This window comes from Myxine glutinosa, chromosome 7 (assembly GCF_964187855.1).
Source record: "Myxine glutinosa chromosome 7, kmMyxGlut1.1, whole genome shotgun sequence".
NCBI lineage: Eukaryota > Metazoa > Chordata > Myxini > Myxiniformes > Myxinidae > Myxine > Myxine glutinosa.
The window spans coordinates 174912897-174933190 of NC_136267.1; the positions used below are offsets into that span (position 1 = coordinate 174912897).

Consider the following 20294-nt stretch of genomic DNA (forward strand, 5'->3'; position numbering starts at 1 on the left):
CACCACATACAAAGCTTTCATCCGCAGATCAATGGAATACTGCTCTCCCCTCTGGGCTGGTGCTCTTGCCCCACACTTAGCTCGGCTTCACGCTGTTGAAACCAAAGCATTCAGAATCATTGGAATCCCCTGCGATGAAGCTCATTCTGAGGGCCTTTCTCTCTCTCACCGCAGGCACATAGGTGGTCTTTCTGTCTTCTACCGACTCCTCTTCGGCCTTGCTCCCCCTGTTCTGTCTGTGCTCTGTACCCCAAATATTCCTGCAGGACGCACAAGATCTGCCAGCAACCCTCTTCTGTTGAAACTGTGAAAATCAAGACTCTTTACTCACCTCCACTCCTTCATTCCTCTTTTCTCCTGCCTCTGGAACCATTCCCCACACTCCCTTCAATCCCTCTCCTCCCTCCAGGTCTTTAAAATAGCTGGTCACCACCATCTCTTATCTTCCCCCATCCAAAACCTTGATCTTTTCTACCTCTGTTAAAACATCCCAGATCCACCTCTTTCAATCCGCAACTTCTTTCCTGAAATTCCTAGAAGTGTTAATTTGCTTTATAGCGTGTACCTCTCCCTCCTCCCCCAGCCCTCCCCCCTTCCACAGATCTACCGACCTCCCTGTTCTTTTCTGTTGTTGTGCTTGTGTGCATCTCTCTCTCTCCCCCTCTTGGCTCTTTTTTTTTTTTTTGTCTTGTATACAAGATCGAGGCTCGTGAAAGAGCGAACATTAATCACACAAAAAGACAAACCGACACATAAAACATATAACATCGGGAGCGGTAGACAAGATGGGGAGAGAGGGGGAAGGACACAAACACAACATTTGAGAGCAGGGACCGAGAGACATGGAGACATCGAGAGATCTGAGAGAGGGCGAGGGCTTTGGGGGGGGGGGGGGGGCATGGGAAGGGGGCGGTGGGAGAGGTATAAAACATATGGACACTGCCAGGACTTCCAGGAAAGAAGTTGGAATTTCAAACAAGGTGGATCTGGGGTGAATTAGCGGGGGTAGAAAAGATCAAGGTTTTGGATGGGGGAAGATAAGAGATGGTGGTGAACAGCTGTTTTAAAGACCTGGAGGGAGGAGTGGGATTGAAGGGAGTGAGGGAGTTTGTTCCAGAGGCGGGAGAAAAGAGGAATGAAAGTGAAGGTGAGCAGAGAGCCGAGATTTCGGCAGTTTAACCATCAGAGGGTTGCTGGCAGATCTTGTGCGACCTGTAGGAATATTTGGGGGACATAGCACAGAGAGAGCTGGGGGTGCAAGGCCGGAGAGGAGTCGGTAGAAGACAGAAAGACCACCTACCTGCCTGCGGTGAGTGAGTGAAAGGCCCTCAGAGATAGCTTCATCGCGGGAGATTCCAATAATTCTGAAAGCTTTGGTTTCAACAGTGTGAAGCCGAGCTAGGTGTGAGGCAGGAGCACCGGCCCATAGGGGAGAACAGTATTCCATTGAGCTGCGGATGAAAGCCTTGTATGTGGTGAGGAGCTCAGGTGTGCCGAGGAAGGACTTCGCACGACGGAGGATGCCCAGTCGGCGACTGGCTTTGGAGGCCAGCTTGGAAATGTGGTTTTCCCAAGAAAGATCATGGCAGATAGTGAGACCCAAAAGCTTGAGCGACAGAACTTCTTGCAGAGGATTGTTGAGAAAGTAGATGGGAGGGTTGTCCAGTCGATCTTTTCGGAGAGACATAGTAAGAGTGTGAGATTTGTCAGGATTGAAAGACATGTTCCACTTGTTTGACCAGTCTGTGATTTTGTGCAAGTCTTCAGAGAGTGAGGAGGCTGCAGACTGCCGATCTGAGGGAAGAGGAATGGAGCGGCAGAGAGTGGAGTCATCAGCAAAGAGATAGAGAGGATTTTCAAGAGTCAGAGAGATCATTGATGAAGACCAGAAAAAGCACGGGGCCCAGAACACTGCCTTGGGGAACTCCAGCCTGAAAAGGAAGAGGAGATGAGAGAAACCCATTCAGGGCCACACGTTGACGACGACTAGAGAGGAAGTCCGCCAGCCATGCGTGGAGATTTCCATGGATACCAAAGGAGGAGAGTTTGGTGAGCAGAGCGGGGTGCCAGACCGTGTCGAAGGCACGTGATATGTCGAGGGAGACAGCTCTAATTTCCTGTTTGGCATTGAGGACCTCCATCCATTGTTGAGACAGCAGAAGCAGCATGTCCAGAGTAGAGTGACCTGGTCTGAAACCAAATTGATGATCAGAGATCAAGCCATTGGAGAAGAGGAAAGATTTCATATCCGAAGCAATGATGGATTCCATGACTTTGCTGATAATTGGGAGAAGGCTGATTGGTCTGTAGTTGCTAGGATCTGTTTTTGCACCTTTTTTGTGCATAGCGGTGATGTTGGCTGATTTCCAAGCAGATGGCAGTTGACCTTGAGCAAAAGAGAGGGTGAAGAGAACAGAGAGAGGGTGAGATAGAGCGGCAGAGCAGGATTTTAGGACCCGTGGGCTGATGCCGTCGGGTCCAGTTGCAGAATCAGAGTCGAGGGTTGACAGAAACTTTTCCACCTTGTCAGGAGGAAAGGACACGGAGTCCAGGAGCAGCAGGGTATGACTGGGTATGGTGGGTACAGAGAGGGATGGGTTTGGGACACAAGATTTAGAGGCAAACACAGAGTTGAGGCATTCAGCTTTTTCACGTGCGGAGTCAGCTGTGTAGCCGTTTGAGGTAAGGGAGGGGATGGAGGGGGAACAAACACCAGAAACGGATTTGACCAGACGCCACCAGGATTTGGAAGAGGGAGACAGATAAGAGAGTTCGGTCTTGAGAACGGAGAGATATTGTTTCCTGGCTCTCCTGAGGGTGGACACACACTTGTTTCGGGCTTTGTGAAAGGAAATGAGATTTCCTTCCGTTGGATTTGCTTTCCAGGAGACGAAGGCAAGTTGTTTCTGGGCAACAGCCTCACCACAAGAATCCGTGTACCATGGACGGGAGGAAGGGTATGACAACTGAAGACGAGATGGGATAAATCTGTGCATGAGAGAGAGCAATTTACTTTGGAAGAATTCCCAGGATGAGTTGATGTCAGAGGTGGTAGAGATGGGAGACAAGTCCAGATGATTGATGGCTGCTTGAAGACCGTGCCAGTTGGCCTGAGTGAAATGCCAGACTCGTCGACGCTGAGCAGGCTCCCTGAGGATGGTCAGAGAGATGTCCACTTTAACAAGGACATGATCAGATGATCCGATTGGAGCAAAAGAAGAGCAGCAGACATTTTCAGGGAAGTTAGTCATAACCAAGTCCAGAAGAGAAGATGTTCCGTTGACTGAGATCCGGGTCGGGAAATTGACAGATTGTGTCAGTCCCAGTGAGTCGCAGAAGTCCTTTGCTGAGGAGCCATGGCTGGTGAGAGAGGTACCCACACCCAGCCAACTGGCATGATGACAGTTGAAATCACCACATATGAGGAAGAGAGAGTTGGGATGAGTAGATAGAAGTTGGTCCATATTATCAGACAGTGAGATGTAGATGGAGTCATCACTGTTTGGTGGACGGTACAACACACATATGAACAAGAGGTGGGAGCGAAGGGGAAGCCGTAGCCAGAGGTATTCCTGGGGGTGAGGTGGAGAGAGTGCAGTGCAGGGCGAGTGAGGAAGAGAGTTTTTGATAAAGATAGCAACCCCACCTCCAGGACGAGGCTCAGGTCTATCATACCGGAGGAGGGAGTAGCCCGGGAGAGATACTAAGGAATCAGAGACATCATAAAGGAGGAAAGTTTCTGTTAAGCAGATCACGTCTGGTTTGACAGAAGCAACCTGTATGGAGAGATCAGTTAAGTTTGAACGAAGGCCCCGGATGTTTGAGGTCCATACCGTTAATGAAGAGGCAGGGGGAGCATCAGATACAGAACAGGGGGGAGGAGGGGTAGGGTAAGATGTGGAAGAGGTAGGGAGAGCTGTTGAAGGTGTGTCAGAGACTCTTGCTCCCTTCATTGCATGTTTTGTGTGTCTGTGCATGTTTTTCATGTTCAATGTGTTAGCTCTTACACGAGCTTCGATTCTGTATACAAAAAAAATAAAAAAAATGGAATGATTCACAAAGCAAGATGTCTTGAGGTATCATGTAATGTTATTACAATTACCATTGGTGTGACAAAATAAAACTTCTTTAGTTATTCCATAAAAGCGAATTAGTAGTTTGTTTTTCTTTACAGGAGCTCAGCTCAGGTACGCACACTCAATTCTGAGCTGTCTAGCCTGGATTTGAAGAATGACCCAACTATAAACTGTCGTCCTGGTGTTGCGCACGCAGGGCGAGGCATTAATGTGTGCACCGTCTTGGTGTCTTGTATGCTAACATTAGTTGGTGGATGTTAAAGATCCAACGGTGTCCTTCGCGAAGAGCAGTCAAACTATCACCGCCACCCTTGCCAAATCCCAAATACATGCCGTAACTACCACTGGGAAGGCCAAAGCAATCCACTCTGTAATTCCTGGTGTGGGCTGTATTGGCAGCACCGAACCTGCCATAGAACCACATATTGTGAATGTCTCAGACGAGTTCAACTTTGAGCTCACCAGGAAAAATACAAAATGAAATTCAATACAGGACTATATATTTTCATGCCGCAGCCATTGGCCGCCACAGCAGTGGTTGATACTACGTCTGTGTTTACAATATGAATATCTGTGCCAAACCCAGTGATTCTAGCGGCTCATATTGTCGAGTTATTCTGCCGAAAAAATACAAACACACAGACGTGTTGATTGCAACACTGACGGCCCTGAGCAGAGACAGGAAGCATATTGAAAGAGTAAAGTTCAGGTGAAAGAGAGGTGAAAGAGAGGTGACTCACAGGTGATATCTATTCAGATCAATAGCAGCCATGACTAAGGAACAGGCACAGCCGACACTAACCAGGGATAGAAAGTCCAAATCAGAATTCAGAGCAAATGGGGCTGTAGAGAAAGAAGTGATAGTTTTTTTTTTTTTAAAGGAGCAACAAAACCACATTCATATACATCCTAACTTCGGTGTCGTCTCTCACCATCCTCAGGAGGGTAGGGAGATGGGGGGTATGGGGCCAAATTAATTTTGCACCCGTGACCTGGCCATTGGTACCCCGAGAAAGTTTGCAAAAATTTGAGGGGAATCGGCCAAACAGTTTTCGACGTTGAAGTCAGAGGCCATTCATGGTGAAATGAAACATTAACGCCCAAAACAGGAAATTCGAAAACTTCAGTAGAAACTCAAACTGCAAATTGTAATAAGAGAAAGAACAGAAGGGAAGAAATTTGCATTCTCTACATGCTGGGAACATGTATGCAGAGGGTTGGTTCACTTTGAGCATTTCTGTTACGGTAAATGAAATCGCAAAACAACCATCAAATCACTTAGAAGAAAAAGATAACGACGTGAGACTTTTCCCCCAACCTCAACTTTTCTTTTCCCCCCAATTCCGTCGAGCATTTCTTTACCATTTTAGTTGCTCGGCATTTTCTTTCTTTGCATCACATAATTAACGATATTGTAGTATTATCGAGTGCTCTTTTCAGCACTTACAAGCAGTTTGGCAATCGGTGACTGTACCACATCTCCAGCTGCTGTCTTACTCACTATTTGCCTGTGCCTCTGATCATTTCCTGCAGACAAGTATAAACCAGCAATTGCTCACAGGGACTTCAGTTCGCGCAATGTTCTTGTTCGTGCCGATGGCTCCTGCGTCCTGGCTGACTTTGGCTTTGCTATGAGGCTTACGGGACAGCGGCCGGTCCGATCTGGTGAAGATGATTCAGCGACCCTCAACGAGGCATGTGGTCATTGGCTTGCACAGCAATGAACAACAACCATTCATTTTTATTTTTATGTGCCAATGGCCTTGTATCGTCGATTGTTAGAGATTGTGTTTGTCGCATGTAGACAACGATGGTTAATGTTAGACTCCCTTCTCCTTTGCCCTTACATGCTGCTCCTTCCCTTTCCGCCGTGTTTTAAAGATTTGTCCGTGTTTTACAACTATGATCAACAAATCCTCTCACCATTTTGTTGCATTCCTTCAGATTGGGCCAATTACCAATAATGGGCTGATTGAGAGACCACCTTTAGAAGCCATTTTTCCCTGCAGAGCAGGTGTTGGCCTTTTTCGCGCACCGTGGTCCCCTTTTTGAAGCAATGTTTTATGGCCGGATGCCCTTCCTGCCACCAACCCTGTTAGTTGCCTCTTGCGACACATAGGGAATTACCAGTGAGCTGGTACTCAATTTGCCGACCTCGGAAGGATGACAGGCTGAGTCAACCCCCCTGGTGTTAATTCAGCAATCGGCCGGGATTCAAACCCAGGATGCTAGGATCCCAAGCTGGCACCCTAACCGCTAAGCCAACACCAGGCCTAATGGGCTGATTAGGAACTGTAATAAACTGCCAACATTTCACAGCTTATTACATTGTTCTTCTTTATTTCTTCATCAGAGTTAACACCTCCACAACACGTCTTAGTAACTTCAATCATCTATAGCAGTTACCACCATGCGTTGTGTGTTTTTCAGGTTGGCACGGTGAGGTACATGGCTCCAGAGGTGCTCGAGGGTGCCATGAATCTGCATGACTGCGAGTCGGCTCTAAAGCAGGTCGACGTGTACGCGCTCGGACTTGTCTTTTGGGAAGTGTATATGAGATGCCACGAGTTGTTCCCAGGTGCGACTATACCTCCAATGATATCCTTCAAATCCTGTGTAGATTTTTTTTGAACATATGTTTCATATTTTTTGTGATTACAAAAACACATCTTTCATGTTTCAACCCACGAGCTTGTTATTAGAAATGTGTTTTAGAAATGCGTTGGTATTATTAGGAATGCGTTAGGCCTGGTGTTGGCTGAGTGGTTAGGGTGCCGGCTTGGGATCCTAGGATCCTGGGTTAGAATCCCGATCGATCGCTGAATTAACGCCAGGGGGGTTCACTCAGCCTGTCATCCTTCCGGTCGGCAAATTGAGTACCAGCTTACTGGGATGAATGATCACGGTGTGTACCCCGATTTAGAATAGGTACACCGTATCCCTGGGTATTGTAAGAGGCGACCAAGGGTTGGCGTCAGGAAGGGCATCCGGCCATAAAAAAAAACTTTGCCTCAAAACAGGGAACCATGATTGTTATGGGGCCCGCAATGCTAATCCCCGCTCCAGCGGGGAAAATGGCCTTAAAACGATCATTCATTCATTAGGAACGTGCTCCATAGATGTATCTTACATCACTTGCTCTGCAGCTTTTGAAATCATCGAAAGGTAGTGTGTGTTCCCTATCATCCTCCCTCATATTTCTCGGCTGTCTTTCCTCTCAACTATATTTGTGCTCTGTATCATCTACTCACTCACTCACATCTACATATGCTAACCCCGGCTCTTGGCTAACCCCCGCTCTAGTAGGGAAAATGGCCTTTAAAATGCATGTTGTTGTTGTTGTGTATCATCTACTCACTCCATTTCCTCTTTCCTGGATGCCAGTATAGGACAATAACTGCCCATAATTGCAAAAACAAGCTCTCCGAAATAGCGTTATACAAAAAGTTGGGACCATAATCTTTTTCCATATCTCCACTCATCAGCTGTTGGGAAAAAAACTTGAGTTCCCAACTTTTTCTTCCCTGTCGTCTCTCCTCTAACTCCCTCTAACCCCTTTCCTCCATATTCTGCTCTTTGGATGAAGTGAAGGTGAAGCTTCCTATCCATTAAGGCAGAGTAGTTTCTCACTGAATTTTTACCACAGCTACAAAATGACCCTGATTTGGAATGGTTCCCTCATCCTCAAAACTCAACAACTGTGCATCTGTTCTGGCTTTTCTTGCCCTGCTCTTCTGCACATCTTTATCATGTGGTCATCTTCCTTGTTTGTACTTTCAAGGTAATTGATGATACCTCTATTGATGAGAATGGTGCCAAGACCAACCACCATTGGCAAAAACATGCTCTTACAACCTCTAGTGCATCAGCTCCTCCCTTTGATCCTTAATTATTATTTTTTCTGTTATATGACAGAAATATGTTTTTCTGTTATATGTTTTTTCTGTTAGGGTTGGCGTCAGGAAGGGCATCCGGCCGTAAAACTATTGCCTTAAACAGGGAACCATGATTGTCATGGGGCCCGCAAGGCTAACCCCTGCTCTAGCGGGGAAAATGGCCTTAAAACGATCATTCACATTCATTCATATATGACAATGACCATATTCGACTGCATCAATAATAATAAAACAAGAAGACATCATGCAGACAGAGCCCGATACTTGCAAAATCCACCCCTTCCCCTCAAAAAAGTTGCCATGGATACATCAAATTGTCCATTTCATTAAGATTAAAATTGACGAACTTAATCAGAGCTCGGGTCAGTCGGATTAAAATTGATGATTTTTCAGATGAAAATTTATATTAGAAGTTTGACCTTGAGTTGACCTTTGATCGTTTGACCTCAAAAGTAGTTCGTTTCCCAATTCAGTGATGCACTATGTAATTGCTGTTTAATTTTCACGTTAATAGGATGAAAAGTGATGATTTTCAGATAAAATTGATTTTAGAAGTTTGACCTATAGTTTATCTTTGACCCTTTGACCCCAAGGTAGCTGGTTTTCCAATTCTGTGATGTACAATGCAATTGCTCTTTAATTTTGAGGTGAAAATTGATGATTGTTCAGATGAAAAGTGATGATATTAGAAGTTTCACCTTGAGTTGACATTTGACCTTTTGACCATAAAATAGTTGGTCTCCCAATTCCATGAGGCACAATGCAGTTGCTGTTTATTAATAGCAATTTCCTTCAACATTAAAAAAAAAAAAATACTGTTCAATTTTCAAGTCGATCCGATTAAAAATGACAATTTTAGAAATTTGACCTCAAGATCACCTTTGACCTCAAAATCAATAGGCTTCTTCCTTATGATGAACTCTACCATCTGGTGAAGTTTAGTGAAGATCGGTTTAAAATTGTGACCTTTATGCGATTGACAGACAGACAAACAGGCAGACAAACAGGCAGACAAACAAGCAGACAAACAGGCAGACAAACAGGCAGACAAACAGACAGACAAACACACAGACAAACAGACAGACAGACAAACAGACAGACAAACAGATAGACAGACAAAATAATGCACAAGACCAACCAATAGACTTTTTAAATCTTCGAATTTGCAAGTAATAAAAACATAATTTAGCCGTTATTAATGGTGGAAAAGGTTACAATTTTATTCTTGCAACGACAACATGAATATGCATATCTTAGTCAGGTTCACTATGTTAACAAATATAATTTCGTTCAAAATTTTGGTAGATTAGCAAAACTATACATTTTTGGAATATTCAGAGCATGAGGAATCCAAAAATTAATGTTTACATTTGCGTAGACACCTTTGCGAAAATGATACTCAGGACAGTGATGAAGATAGTCAGGTTCACCCTAGGATGAAGATAGTTAACAAATATAATTTCTTTCAAAATTTTGCAAACCTAGCAAACCTGTACATTTTTGGAATCTTCAGAGCATGGAGAATCTGAAAATCAATGTTGGCATTTGCACAGACACCTGCATGGCCGCCATTTTGGATTTTGAAAATGGCCGCCATAAAATACATATTTTACGCGATCTCGGCTTCTAGTCAACCTAGAGACTTAATTAAATATGCTAATCCTATGTTTTCTGGGTCAAGGAATCCAATAAAGGCCTCAAAATAGTGCTCAGGATTATAGAAAAGCAACAAACAAAGGTAATTGAAAACCATTGTCTTTATATTTGTGATATAACTGTATTACATAATACATGATATTGCAAGTCCTTTGAAGTTATAGGTTGTTATAGGAAGTTATAGGTAGTATCAGATTGAACTATAAGTCCTATACACAGGATCTACGAGATCTATACCGTTCAGGAATATGCTTTTACAGATCTTCATCACTGTCCTGAGTGTCATTTTCGCAAAGGTGTCTACGCAAATGTAAACATTAATTTTTGGATTCCTCATGCTCTGAATATTCCAAAAATGTATAGTTTTGCTAATCTACCAAAATTTTGAACGAAAAAACATAGTGAACCTGACTATCTGTGCACTGGTTGATGCCAGGAACAGGTAGTGCCGTCTTTCTCAGAAGACCAAATGCAAAGTCAAGAGCAGCCTATCTGAAATGTCGAAGGACAGAGGTGAATAGATAAATGAACATTATGTAGCTTGTGTAGCCTAGTTGTGTGTTTGATCACAGAAATAATGTCAACTCTCTATCTCGCAGTAGTCTGCCCCAAAGGCAGGTTCAGTGCTTCTGCAGCAGTCTCTTGGAGAAGATTATTCATGGTGGTTTGCATTTACCCTCTTCAGCAGTTGTCAGGGCAAGAATTTGGAATTTTGTTTGGCAACCACGGACAATTGGCTTATTCTTCAAGAATGACACTGATGTATTAAATCTCCACTGGATAATTGTAGCAGATGAGTCCAAGGATTGACATTCATCCGAGGTATGCGTCACATTTTGTAATGCAATGCCCTGGCTGTAAAGCACCAGTTCAACAGTTTATAGTCAGGCTAAGAATCGATACCACACTAGACAACTCAAAGTTAAGTGTGCTACCTCCACACAATCCTGCCAGGACACAATGTCAACTACCAGGAAGATTGTCAGATTACAGTTAGATCTAGTCATCGTTAAAATGGTCATAATTAGCACCATTCTCCATAAAAGCTTGATTGAGGTGATCTGCACCTCGACCATTTGATGTTTCCTCTTTCCTTTTTCTGCAAAGTGTGTACTGCTGGAAAAGCAAGGTGACTGCTGTGTTGAGTGACTGGGACGTGGGACAAAATCCAAACAAACGCTGTTTGAAAAGACAAAAGACCATGTCAACAGTTCAATGATGGATTCATTGACTCCACTTATAATTGGAAATAAGCTTCTTTTAATGCCGGTAGTCCTGGGAGGACTCCGTTCCACCTTCTAAAACCCAAATTATGGAGATAACAACCAAGGACACACACACACACACACTGAAACACAGCTGCCTTGTTATTATTATTATAGACTAGCTTATTCTCTTTTTGTACATTTCAGCATACAATATCCAAACATCCTGTTGAACCTTTCATCATCCAACGACCTCTCGTCCTCTTCCTTCCACCTTCTAAAAATAATCAAAACAGGCCTGCGTTATTTGGGCATGTATTAAGACTGGAAATGTGTGTGTACCTTCACCGGATATTCTTGAAAATGTTCCTGTAATGCAGAAACAGTTGACAAAATTCATTTTTGCTTGGTGTAACTTTGCATTATGCGTTGGTCTCTCCCCCTTTGTCTGTTGTGTTGACCTCTCGATGTATTTTTGCTTTCAATGTCTCCTTTGAAGACTATCTGACCTGGTACAAGTATGAATCAAACCTGGTACAAGTATGTACAATGATGTAATAATGTAGGTGGAGGGATGACTATCTGACCATAAATATCTTTCAAACCTTCCAAACCTGGTCCATCAAGCAGGGGGCCAAAGCTAAAAAAAAATTAAATCATCAGGATTTTGTCCAAAGTTTGTATTATGATGCCTCAAGTATGTATTATGATGCAAAGATTAACTGGTTTGATTTTGGCATCAATAGGTCAAAGTTTAAAGTCTGTAATCGGTTTATAACTTGAGAACGGCTGAAGGGATACAAGTCAAACTTGGTACAGGTGTGCTTAATGATGTAAAGATGAACTGATTAGATTTTGGGGTCACGAGGTCAAAGATCAGCGGTCATGTTAGGTAAAAATTCTGTTACCACAATAACTTGTGAACCAGCGCTGGGATTTTGACCAAAGTTGGTACAAGTATGTATTATGATGCAAAGATTAACCGATTTAATATTGGGCTCAAAAGGTCAAAGGTCAGAGTCTGTAATATGTTTTTGTTACCGCGATAACTTAAGAACGGCTGAAGAGAACCAAGTCACACTTGATACAAGTATGTATAATTATGCAAAGAGGAACTGACTAGATTATGGGGGTCAATAGGTCAAAGGTCAGAGGTTCCGTTTGGTAAAATTTATGATACCGAGCTAACTTGTGAACCAGTGGTGGGATTTTGACCAAATTTTTTTTACGGCATAGCCCATCGGGCGAAGCCGTCTAGAACAGTGTTTGTCCGTCCATATGTATGTCCCCTCAAACGTATACCAATCAGAGCTGAGGATCTGGTCACATGACAGGGTGATGTGATTACATCTGATGTCATTCCGGCGGTAATGAGGATGTCATTACTTTGACATGAGGCTGACTCTCCACACTCCGCCATTTTGATTTACATGCCATTCATGCCGAACATATCGTCAAACCTGTCATATATCACAATCGCCATACTCTACTTTTACGTTTTTCATTCAGTGTGAAACACAAAAAACCGATTGTTAAAATGACCATGAAATATTGAAAGCATAGACATTACGTCTCTTTCAACAATACGGTATGTATAGGCGTTATGACTCATCTTTGGACCGCTTTGGACAATTTAAGCCCAGGTTTCTTAATACCTGGTGTCTTAATACCTGTTAGCCTGGTGTTGGGCTAGCGGCTAGGGTGCCAGCTTAGGATCCTGGGATCCTGGGTTCGAATCCCGGTCGATCGCTGAATTAACGCCAGGGGGGTTGACAGCCTGTCATCCTTCCGAGGTCGGCTAATTGAGTACCAGTTCACTGGTAATTCCCTGCTTGTCGTAAAAGGCGACAAAAAGGGTTGGCGGCAGGAAGGGCATCCGGCCGTAAAACATTGCTTCAAAAAGGGGACCAAAAAACAACAACAACCACGGTCCCCGAAAAAGGCCAACCCCCGCTTTGCGGGGGGAAATGGCCTCTAAAGGTGTTTTTTTTTCTTGTTTTTTTTCTTCTTAATACAGTAGTGTGTCGTTTCAGTAGTATCGTTTTCGTAATAATAATAATATAGTAAATACAACCTTAACACTTTAATCCCAATGTCGTGAATGGAAAGATAATTGATTGAAGTGGTGTATGATTCATGATCAATGATCTAAGCGGCGTTCGGCACTAATATTAATAACCGAGGAAGTAGGGAATTCACCTCGGTTTTTTAATGGTAATATCATTTTCGAAATAATGATGACGTAACGTTAATATTATAGTTAATCTAATCATAACACTAATCCCTTCGTAGTGACTGCATACTTACTGGAAGTTAAAATATATCAGTTTTGTGTCCGTTGTGTCATTACGTCTATGATGTCATTACGACGGCTGACTCAACCGACCAACATTTTAATTTACAAGTAAGCCTACACCCGCTCACTACGGGAGTGGCAGGAAGGGTCATTCTTCTTTGGGGTATAATAGATTACAGTCGATCTATGGTCGGGTCTCAAGAACATTGGGTGTGTCTTCATTTACCAAGTTTATTGTGGAGAGATCTCCAAGTGGTTTAAGCATTCGAGCAAGCACTCCATTCAAAACCCTTAAGAAACGGCTGGTTTGGCAAGCACTAGCGAGCTGCTTGGTGAATGAGCACATCCCCAACCCTTGTGGGGTACAGGGATTACAGTAGGTCTTCGTTCAGTTCTGTAAGTAAAGCGTACCTCATGGATGTCTGGATTCCTCTAAATTTCTTTGTTTAATGTTATGAACAGCATTAACAACTGTTTGAAAAGCTAAACATATGTGTTTGTGGTTTGTAATATTTTACAAGCCCGGCTACATCGCTGTTAGCCTTTTGGTTTTCTGTTTTTTTTTTAAATACATGGTACTAAGGCTCATAATAGAGCTCAGACACACATGCACGCACACACACACACACACACACACACACACGCACGCACACACACACACACACACACACACACACACACACACACACGCTATGGGGTATTTTGGTTGGTATAAGTACATATTATGATGAAAAGATGAACTGATTAGATTTCTGCATCAAAGGTCAACAGTCATGTCAGGTAAAAATGTGAGACTTGAGAACAGCTGAAGGGATTTGAATCAAACCTGGTACAAGTATGTACAATGATGTAATAATGTAGGTGGAGGCATATCGGTCGACTTTGAAGAGTGCCATTCTAGTTTCTCCATGTTCTCAAACGAGACTTGCTGCGCTCAGGCAATCAGTGCATGCTACAACCCATGGGTGTACTTAAAAATGGTGTATATGCCTGACCTGACACCCTCTTGTGCATCAGGAAATCCACCTACAGGAGCATATCGATGAAGCATTGATTATTTGATGTTTGTTTTGTATTTGAAGATTTCCTGTACTTCCATTCTATTATCTGTGCTCCAAGCAGGTGAATGATTTCACTGAACCGTGATGTAATTGAAGGTTTTTTTCTAATGCTGTTCTGGGTTTATACAGGTGAGAACGTGCCTGAATATCAAATGCCCTTCCAAGCAGAGGTGGGCACCCAGCCAACAATCGAGGATATGCAGGTACTCGTGTCTCATGAGAAGCAGCGACCGCTCTTTCCCGATGCGTGGAAAGAAAACAGCTTGGTGAGCAGCAGTAATATTTGCACGTTTTGTTGCTGTACGTGCTTTGAAAACTAAGGAACACGATTTGGCTCTCACTATATTGGCTTTTGATACTTAACTTTGGCATTTCAATCTGAAAGTCGACGTTTGTTTGGGTTCCTTTGCTTCCTTTCCTTTCTTGGATGCCTTTTGCATTTGGAAACATTCAAGTAAGATTATTTTCCCGACATCTCATGTAACTGGATTCTTAATTTGCCAAATCCATACAAAGTTGACTTTCTCGTTTGAAAATAACTTACTTGCAGGTGGGTGTGAATTTGAACCTTGCCAAAACTACACTTTTCCCAACTCTTATGTTCTTCAAATTCATAAAAAAGTTATCCTTGTTTGCTTTGTTGGAATACAATGCATTGGTTAGAATGCTAGACCTTTGTTGTTTTATTTACTTCATCTGTTGGTTGTCCATTTTCTATTGGAAGGCTGGTGTTGGTTTAAGAGTTAAGGTGACTGGCCTGGTATCTTAGGGTTATGAGTTTGAGCCCTTGTCGCGCTGTTGAATTAACACCAGGTGGGTTGTCTCAGCCTATCATCCTTGCGAAGTCGGCAAAATGAGTACGAGCAGACTGGTAACAGAGGGCATTGCATCAGAGGCACACCCGCACCCCCAGAAGATGATGCAACCAGTAGACATAAGCTACACACGAACCACCATGTTCTTTCGGCAGAAACTCTTATTATTACCTCTGCCACCGAAGGTGACAGGTTGGGGTATGGCGAGGAAGAAATTATTAGATGTTGGTGAAGATCCAGATCTGGATCCAAGAATTTTAAGTGATTCTTCACAAAAAAAGTACCACGAATGGAGAGAGGAAGGGAGGGGGCCCAGGTGTAGAGAGGGAGGGATTCCCTCCCTCCCTCTCTGCACCTAAATTCCCTCAAATTTAGGTGTAGAGAGTGTGGGAGGGAATTTAGGTGTAAAGAGGGAGGGAGGGAGGGAGGGGTTTATGTGTAGAGAGGGAGGGGGAGTTTTGGTATAGAGATGGAGGGAATTTAGGTGTAAAGAGGGAGGGGGGAGTGTTGGTTTTAGAGAGGGAGGGATTATAGGTGGGGAGAAGGTATGCGGGAGGGTTTAGGTGTAGAGAAAGAGATATGAAGTTTACGTGTGGAGAGAGAGATATGGAGTTTACATGTATAGAGAGAGAGAGATAGGGAGTTTACGTGTAGAGAGAGAGAGATGGGGAGTTTACGTGTAGAGATAGAGTTGGGGAGTTTACGTGTAGAGAGAGAGTTGGGGAGTTTACGTGTAGAGAGAGAGTTGGGGAGTTTACGTGTAGAGGGAGAGTTGGGGAGTTTACGTGTAGAGAGAGAGTTGGGGAGTTTACGTGTAGAGAGAGAGTTGGGGAGTTTACGTGTAGAGAGAGAGTTGGGGAGTTTACGTGTAGAGAGAGAGTTGGGGAGTTTACGTGTAGAGAGAGAGTTGGGGAGTTTACGTGTAGAGAGAGAGTTGGGGAGTTTACGTGTAGAGAGAGAGTTGGGGAGTTTACGTGTAGAGAGAGAGTTGGGGAGTTTACGTGTAGAGAGAGAGTTGGGGAGTTAGAGAGAGAGAGAGAGAGAGAGACTGACTGTTTCTTCCTTTTATTACAAGAGTACAAAAAATCAGTAATGTTCAGTCATAAAGAAACAAAACACAATAAAAATGGTCTCAAGGAAAAATTATTATCAAATCATCATCATCAAGTGTGCATATGACATCATTAAAAACCCACTTTTCTTTAAAACATGTTAAATTCTTGTTCATTTTAAAAAACCGGTACTCTAGCTTTAGTCTTGCATTTACAAGAGCCTTAAAGGTGAGCAGTACATCATATGACGAGACAGAAGCGTTTCCCATTTTTTTCTTCCTGGATTTATAAATTGCAAACTTGGCTTGGCCAATTAAAAAATTCATTAAAACCACATTTCTAAGGGAAGACGGTCCTAAAACACCATAAATGAAAACATTGTGATTGAAGAGGGAACCAAGCTTCACAAAGCGTTCCTGAAGGAATGTAAAAAGAGGTTGCAATCGTTCACACTCAAGGTATATATGCGGTAGGGTTTCAATGGATGCACAGAAAGGGCATAGATTAGAGTTAGCAGTAGAAAACCGGTTCAGTAAAACATTATAAGGTAAAATCCAGTGTACAAGTTTCCATTGAATATCTCCAACATACTTTGGAGTAGGCAAGAGATAAAAACTTCGCCAATTGGGGCAATTTTTTGGGGGGTATTGGGGGTAAAACATCCCGCCATCGAAGCCTCGGGTGCTCAGAAAATGTTTTTGCGTATAAAATTTTAACGTACGCGTTGTACAAAGTTTTCTTTGGAAAGGCGGGAAGGGATAATGCAGTATCATCAGGGCTGTTCAGGCCAGGGGACAGATTAAGTGGCGGGCTGAAGACTAGGAGTTTGGGGAAGTCACCCGCTGTTTCCTCGGGGGAAGGGCCAAGTTCCTCGCAGGTATTACGATACGTTGTGGATATCCCTTGAAGGAACCGAGAGATGATCCTGACAGATTTTATTCCGGTTTTTTGTGCCACAGCGGCAGCACTCAGCCGGCAGCTCCCAGACTCTGTCATGAGGTCTTTCACTCGCAGCAGCTTGGCATCAACAAAGCGTTGAACGAGTCCCCTATTATTCAAGCTGTTTTCCAGGAAGGGGTTGTAGCATAGGGGCTCATTCAACAACATTTCCATGTTGTATGTTGCCATTTCACGGGAAAAGGACAGGGCTTGCCAGGCGTTCATCACCCCTTGGTAAAAGGTGGGCAGCAAGGATGAATCGATTTGATGAGGGTTCATCAAGAAAAGTTCTCGGTCGTAACCCAGCTTGCATGTAAGCTGTAATATGCAGTTAGCCAGAGGCCTCCAGAGTAGGGCTTCATCTCCATATACAAGTTGGCGCACGATATGAAGCCGGAAGACCATAATCCGGCTGCGGATATCAATAAGACCTTGGCCACCTTCAGTGAGTGGTAAGTATGCCACGGGGGGTTGGAGCCAGTGTTTCCCGCTCCAGAAAAAGTCGACAATGCTCTTTTGCAGTGTAATAAGAAGGCTCCCGGGCGGTTGTAGGCATATCATCTTATGCCATAGCATAGAGGCGACAAGATTGTTAATGACAAGAGTTCTTCCGCGGTACGAAAGTTGAAAAAGAAGTCCTTTCCAGCGGGCCAGTTTTGCCATTACCTTGTCTGGTAATCCCACCCAGTTCTGCTGCTCAAAGGTGTTGTCTCCGAGGAAAATACCGAGGTATTTAATGCCACTTTTCTGCCAGTTCACTCCTCCTGGTAGGACAATTGGCGGGCAATCTCCAGGTCCTATCCAAAGGGCTTCACTCTTCTTCCAGTTTACCTGGCCTGAACAAGCCTGACAATATGTTTTTAGTGCCTGAGCCACCGCAGTGACGTCAGCACTATTTTTTATATAAATACAGACATCATCTGCATAGGCAGAGACTTTTAGCGGTGTGGTAAGAATTGATCCAGTGAAGCCAGAAATGTGCGTACGTAATTGGAGCAGAAGAGGTTCGATGGCAAGAGAGTATAAAAGTCCAGATAGCGGGCAACCTTGCCGTACTCCCCGTTGTACAGCAATGGGGCTACACAATACTTGATTAATTTTAAGAACACTGGATATATTACAATACAAAAGTTTAACGTACGAGATAAAAATAGGTCCAAACCCAAAATTCTCTAAAACTCTAAAAAGGTACATGTGGTCAATACAGTCAAAGGCTTTTCCTTGGTCAATAAAAAACAGACCAACATTCATATTAAAATTGTTACAAAACCGAATGGTATCACGGATAAGAAAGATATTATTAAAAATAGTACGTCCAGGAATACAAAAGGATTGATGTTCTCCTATTAGTACATTCATAAAAGGTTTCATTCGATTAGACAAGGCTTTGGCTAAAATTTTATAATCCGTACATAAAACAGAAATAGGACGCCAGTTCTCTATAAGTTGAGTGTCCGCTTTCTTAGGAATTAAGGTGGTGACTGCTCTCCGGCAACTCCACGGCAGTTGTCCATCCTCTAAACATTCATTCAATACCCGCAGTAGGTGAGGTCCAATGGTGTCCCAAAAAAACTGGAAAAATTCACTTGTCAGCCCATCCAGTCCAGGGGCTTTATCAGGTTCCAAGGCCTTCAAGGCAGCGGTGAGCTCAGGTAACCTAAGAGGATCCTCCAACTGCTGTTTCTGATCCTCCGCCAATGTTGGAAGGTTAGAAACAAGTTCCGATATTGCATCCTGGTTAATGTCATGCCGCATAAACCGTTGTTTAAAATGTTTCCGGGCACATTCCCTGATTCTGCCATCTTCATAAAGGAGTTCCCCATCATGGAGCAAGCGTGTAATCATTGACGAAGAGGCCCCCCTTTTAAGGCTGAAGAAGAATTTGGTTGGAGCATCAAGGTCGTGTATGTACCTCATCTTCAGGCGCAATAAAGCATTTTGTGCTCGCCTTTCGGATATGGAATTCAGTAAGGCCGTTTTTCCATGGATTTGTTGCCTCATTCCCTGGTAGCTCACACTTGCGGTTCCCTGAAGCTGTTCCTGTAATTCCAGGATTTCATCTTCAAGTAAGGTTGTGGTTTTTCTTTCCTCTTGAACACCATACGCACGATATTGTTGGCAGAACAGTCTGATGTGCGTTTTGGCATTATCCCACCATTGTCTGAGGTTTGAGAAATTCCCTTGGGAGGCAACCAGAATATTCCAAATTTCCGGAAAAATGTCCTTAAAGGTACTATCATCAAGTAAGTTGTTATTAAATTTCCAAAAAGCACTCTTGTGTTTCGGGCAGGGGGCAGAAATTTTGAGAAATGTTGCGCTGTGGTCCGAGAATCCTGATGGGCAAATTTTGGATGACAGAACAAGGCGTTCAAGTGGAGGATTAATATAAAACTTGTCCAAGCGAGCAAGTACAATATTACCCTGAATGCATCGACACCATGTGTATTGCCTGATTGATGGGTGCTGTACCCGCCATATATCTGTCAAATTCATTTGTTTTAAAAATTTGGTGAGAGGGATTGTGGAGGCAGGATGGGGCTCTGCACTGTTCCTGTCTAGTTGGGGTTGGAGGGTGCAGTTAAAATCTCCACCAATACAAACATGATTGTCTTGGTTTTTTAGGGCGTTTTGGCTGTCGAGGGATGTTAGGTGTGTCCCAAGGTCATTAAAAAAAACTCGCCGAGCTACAGGCGTACTTGGGGCATAGATATTAAAAATAGTATAGAATTTTCCACAGTAGTGGAATTCTAGGGATGCTAGGGATCCCTTGTGTATTTCGTCGAATTTAAGCGATGAAGGCGAAAAGGAGGGGCTAAGAATTATTGCGACACCGCCTTTGCGGGAGTCACCGTTACTAAAGAAGGACAGGCCGGGGAAGAGCCTACACCACTCTGCGACACAGCAGTCGTTGGCATGGGTCTCTTGTAAGAGGGCAATGTCAACTTTCTTCTGTAATAAAAAATCCCTTACTTGAACTTTACGGACAGAGCTACATCCTCCGTTAATATTCAGGCTACAAATGGAAAAACTCATTACAGCTATAAGGAGGAGTGACCACCACTCAATTTTTTGATAGCAGTTCATTCTTAGCTTTTTGCAACCACTTCTTTAAACGGTGACGTTGGGAGGAATTGAAATTAAAAACGTGGGGCCGTTTTACCATCAGTTTAGCGGAATGTATAAAATCAGGTAGCTCCGGAAAAAAGGTTTCTATTACAACATTCCTTTTTCGGAATGTGTCCTTAAGAAACCTTTTTATCTCGGAGGGAGGGATTGGAGGGATTTCTTCTTCCTTAAG

General features: G+C 43.5%; 1 protein-coding gene across 1 annotated transcript in view; it reads left to right on the top strand.

Moving 5' to 3' along the window:
- The window catches only part of LOC137431848 (bone morphogenetic protein receptor type-2), a 136845-nt gene that overhangs the window by 82415 nt on the left and 34136 nt on the right, over positions 1-20294 (top strand). Inside the window, exons 8-10 of the mRNA XM_068123607.2 lie at positions 5610-5770; positions 6507-6654; positions 14320-14456. Coding sequence (XP_067979708.2) covers positions 5610-5770; positions 6507-6654; positions 14320-14456 — 446 coding nt within the window. The remainder of the gene's footprint in view (positions 1-5609; positions 5771-6506; positions 6655-14319; positions 14457-20294) is intronic.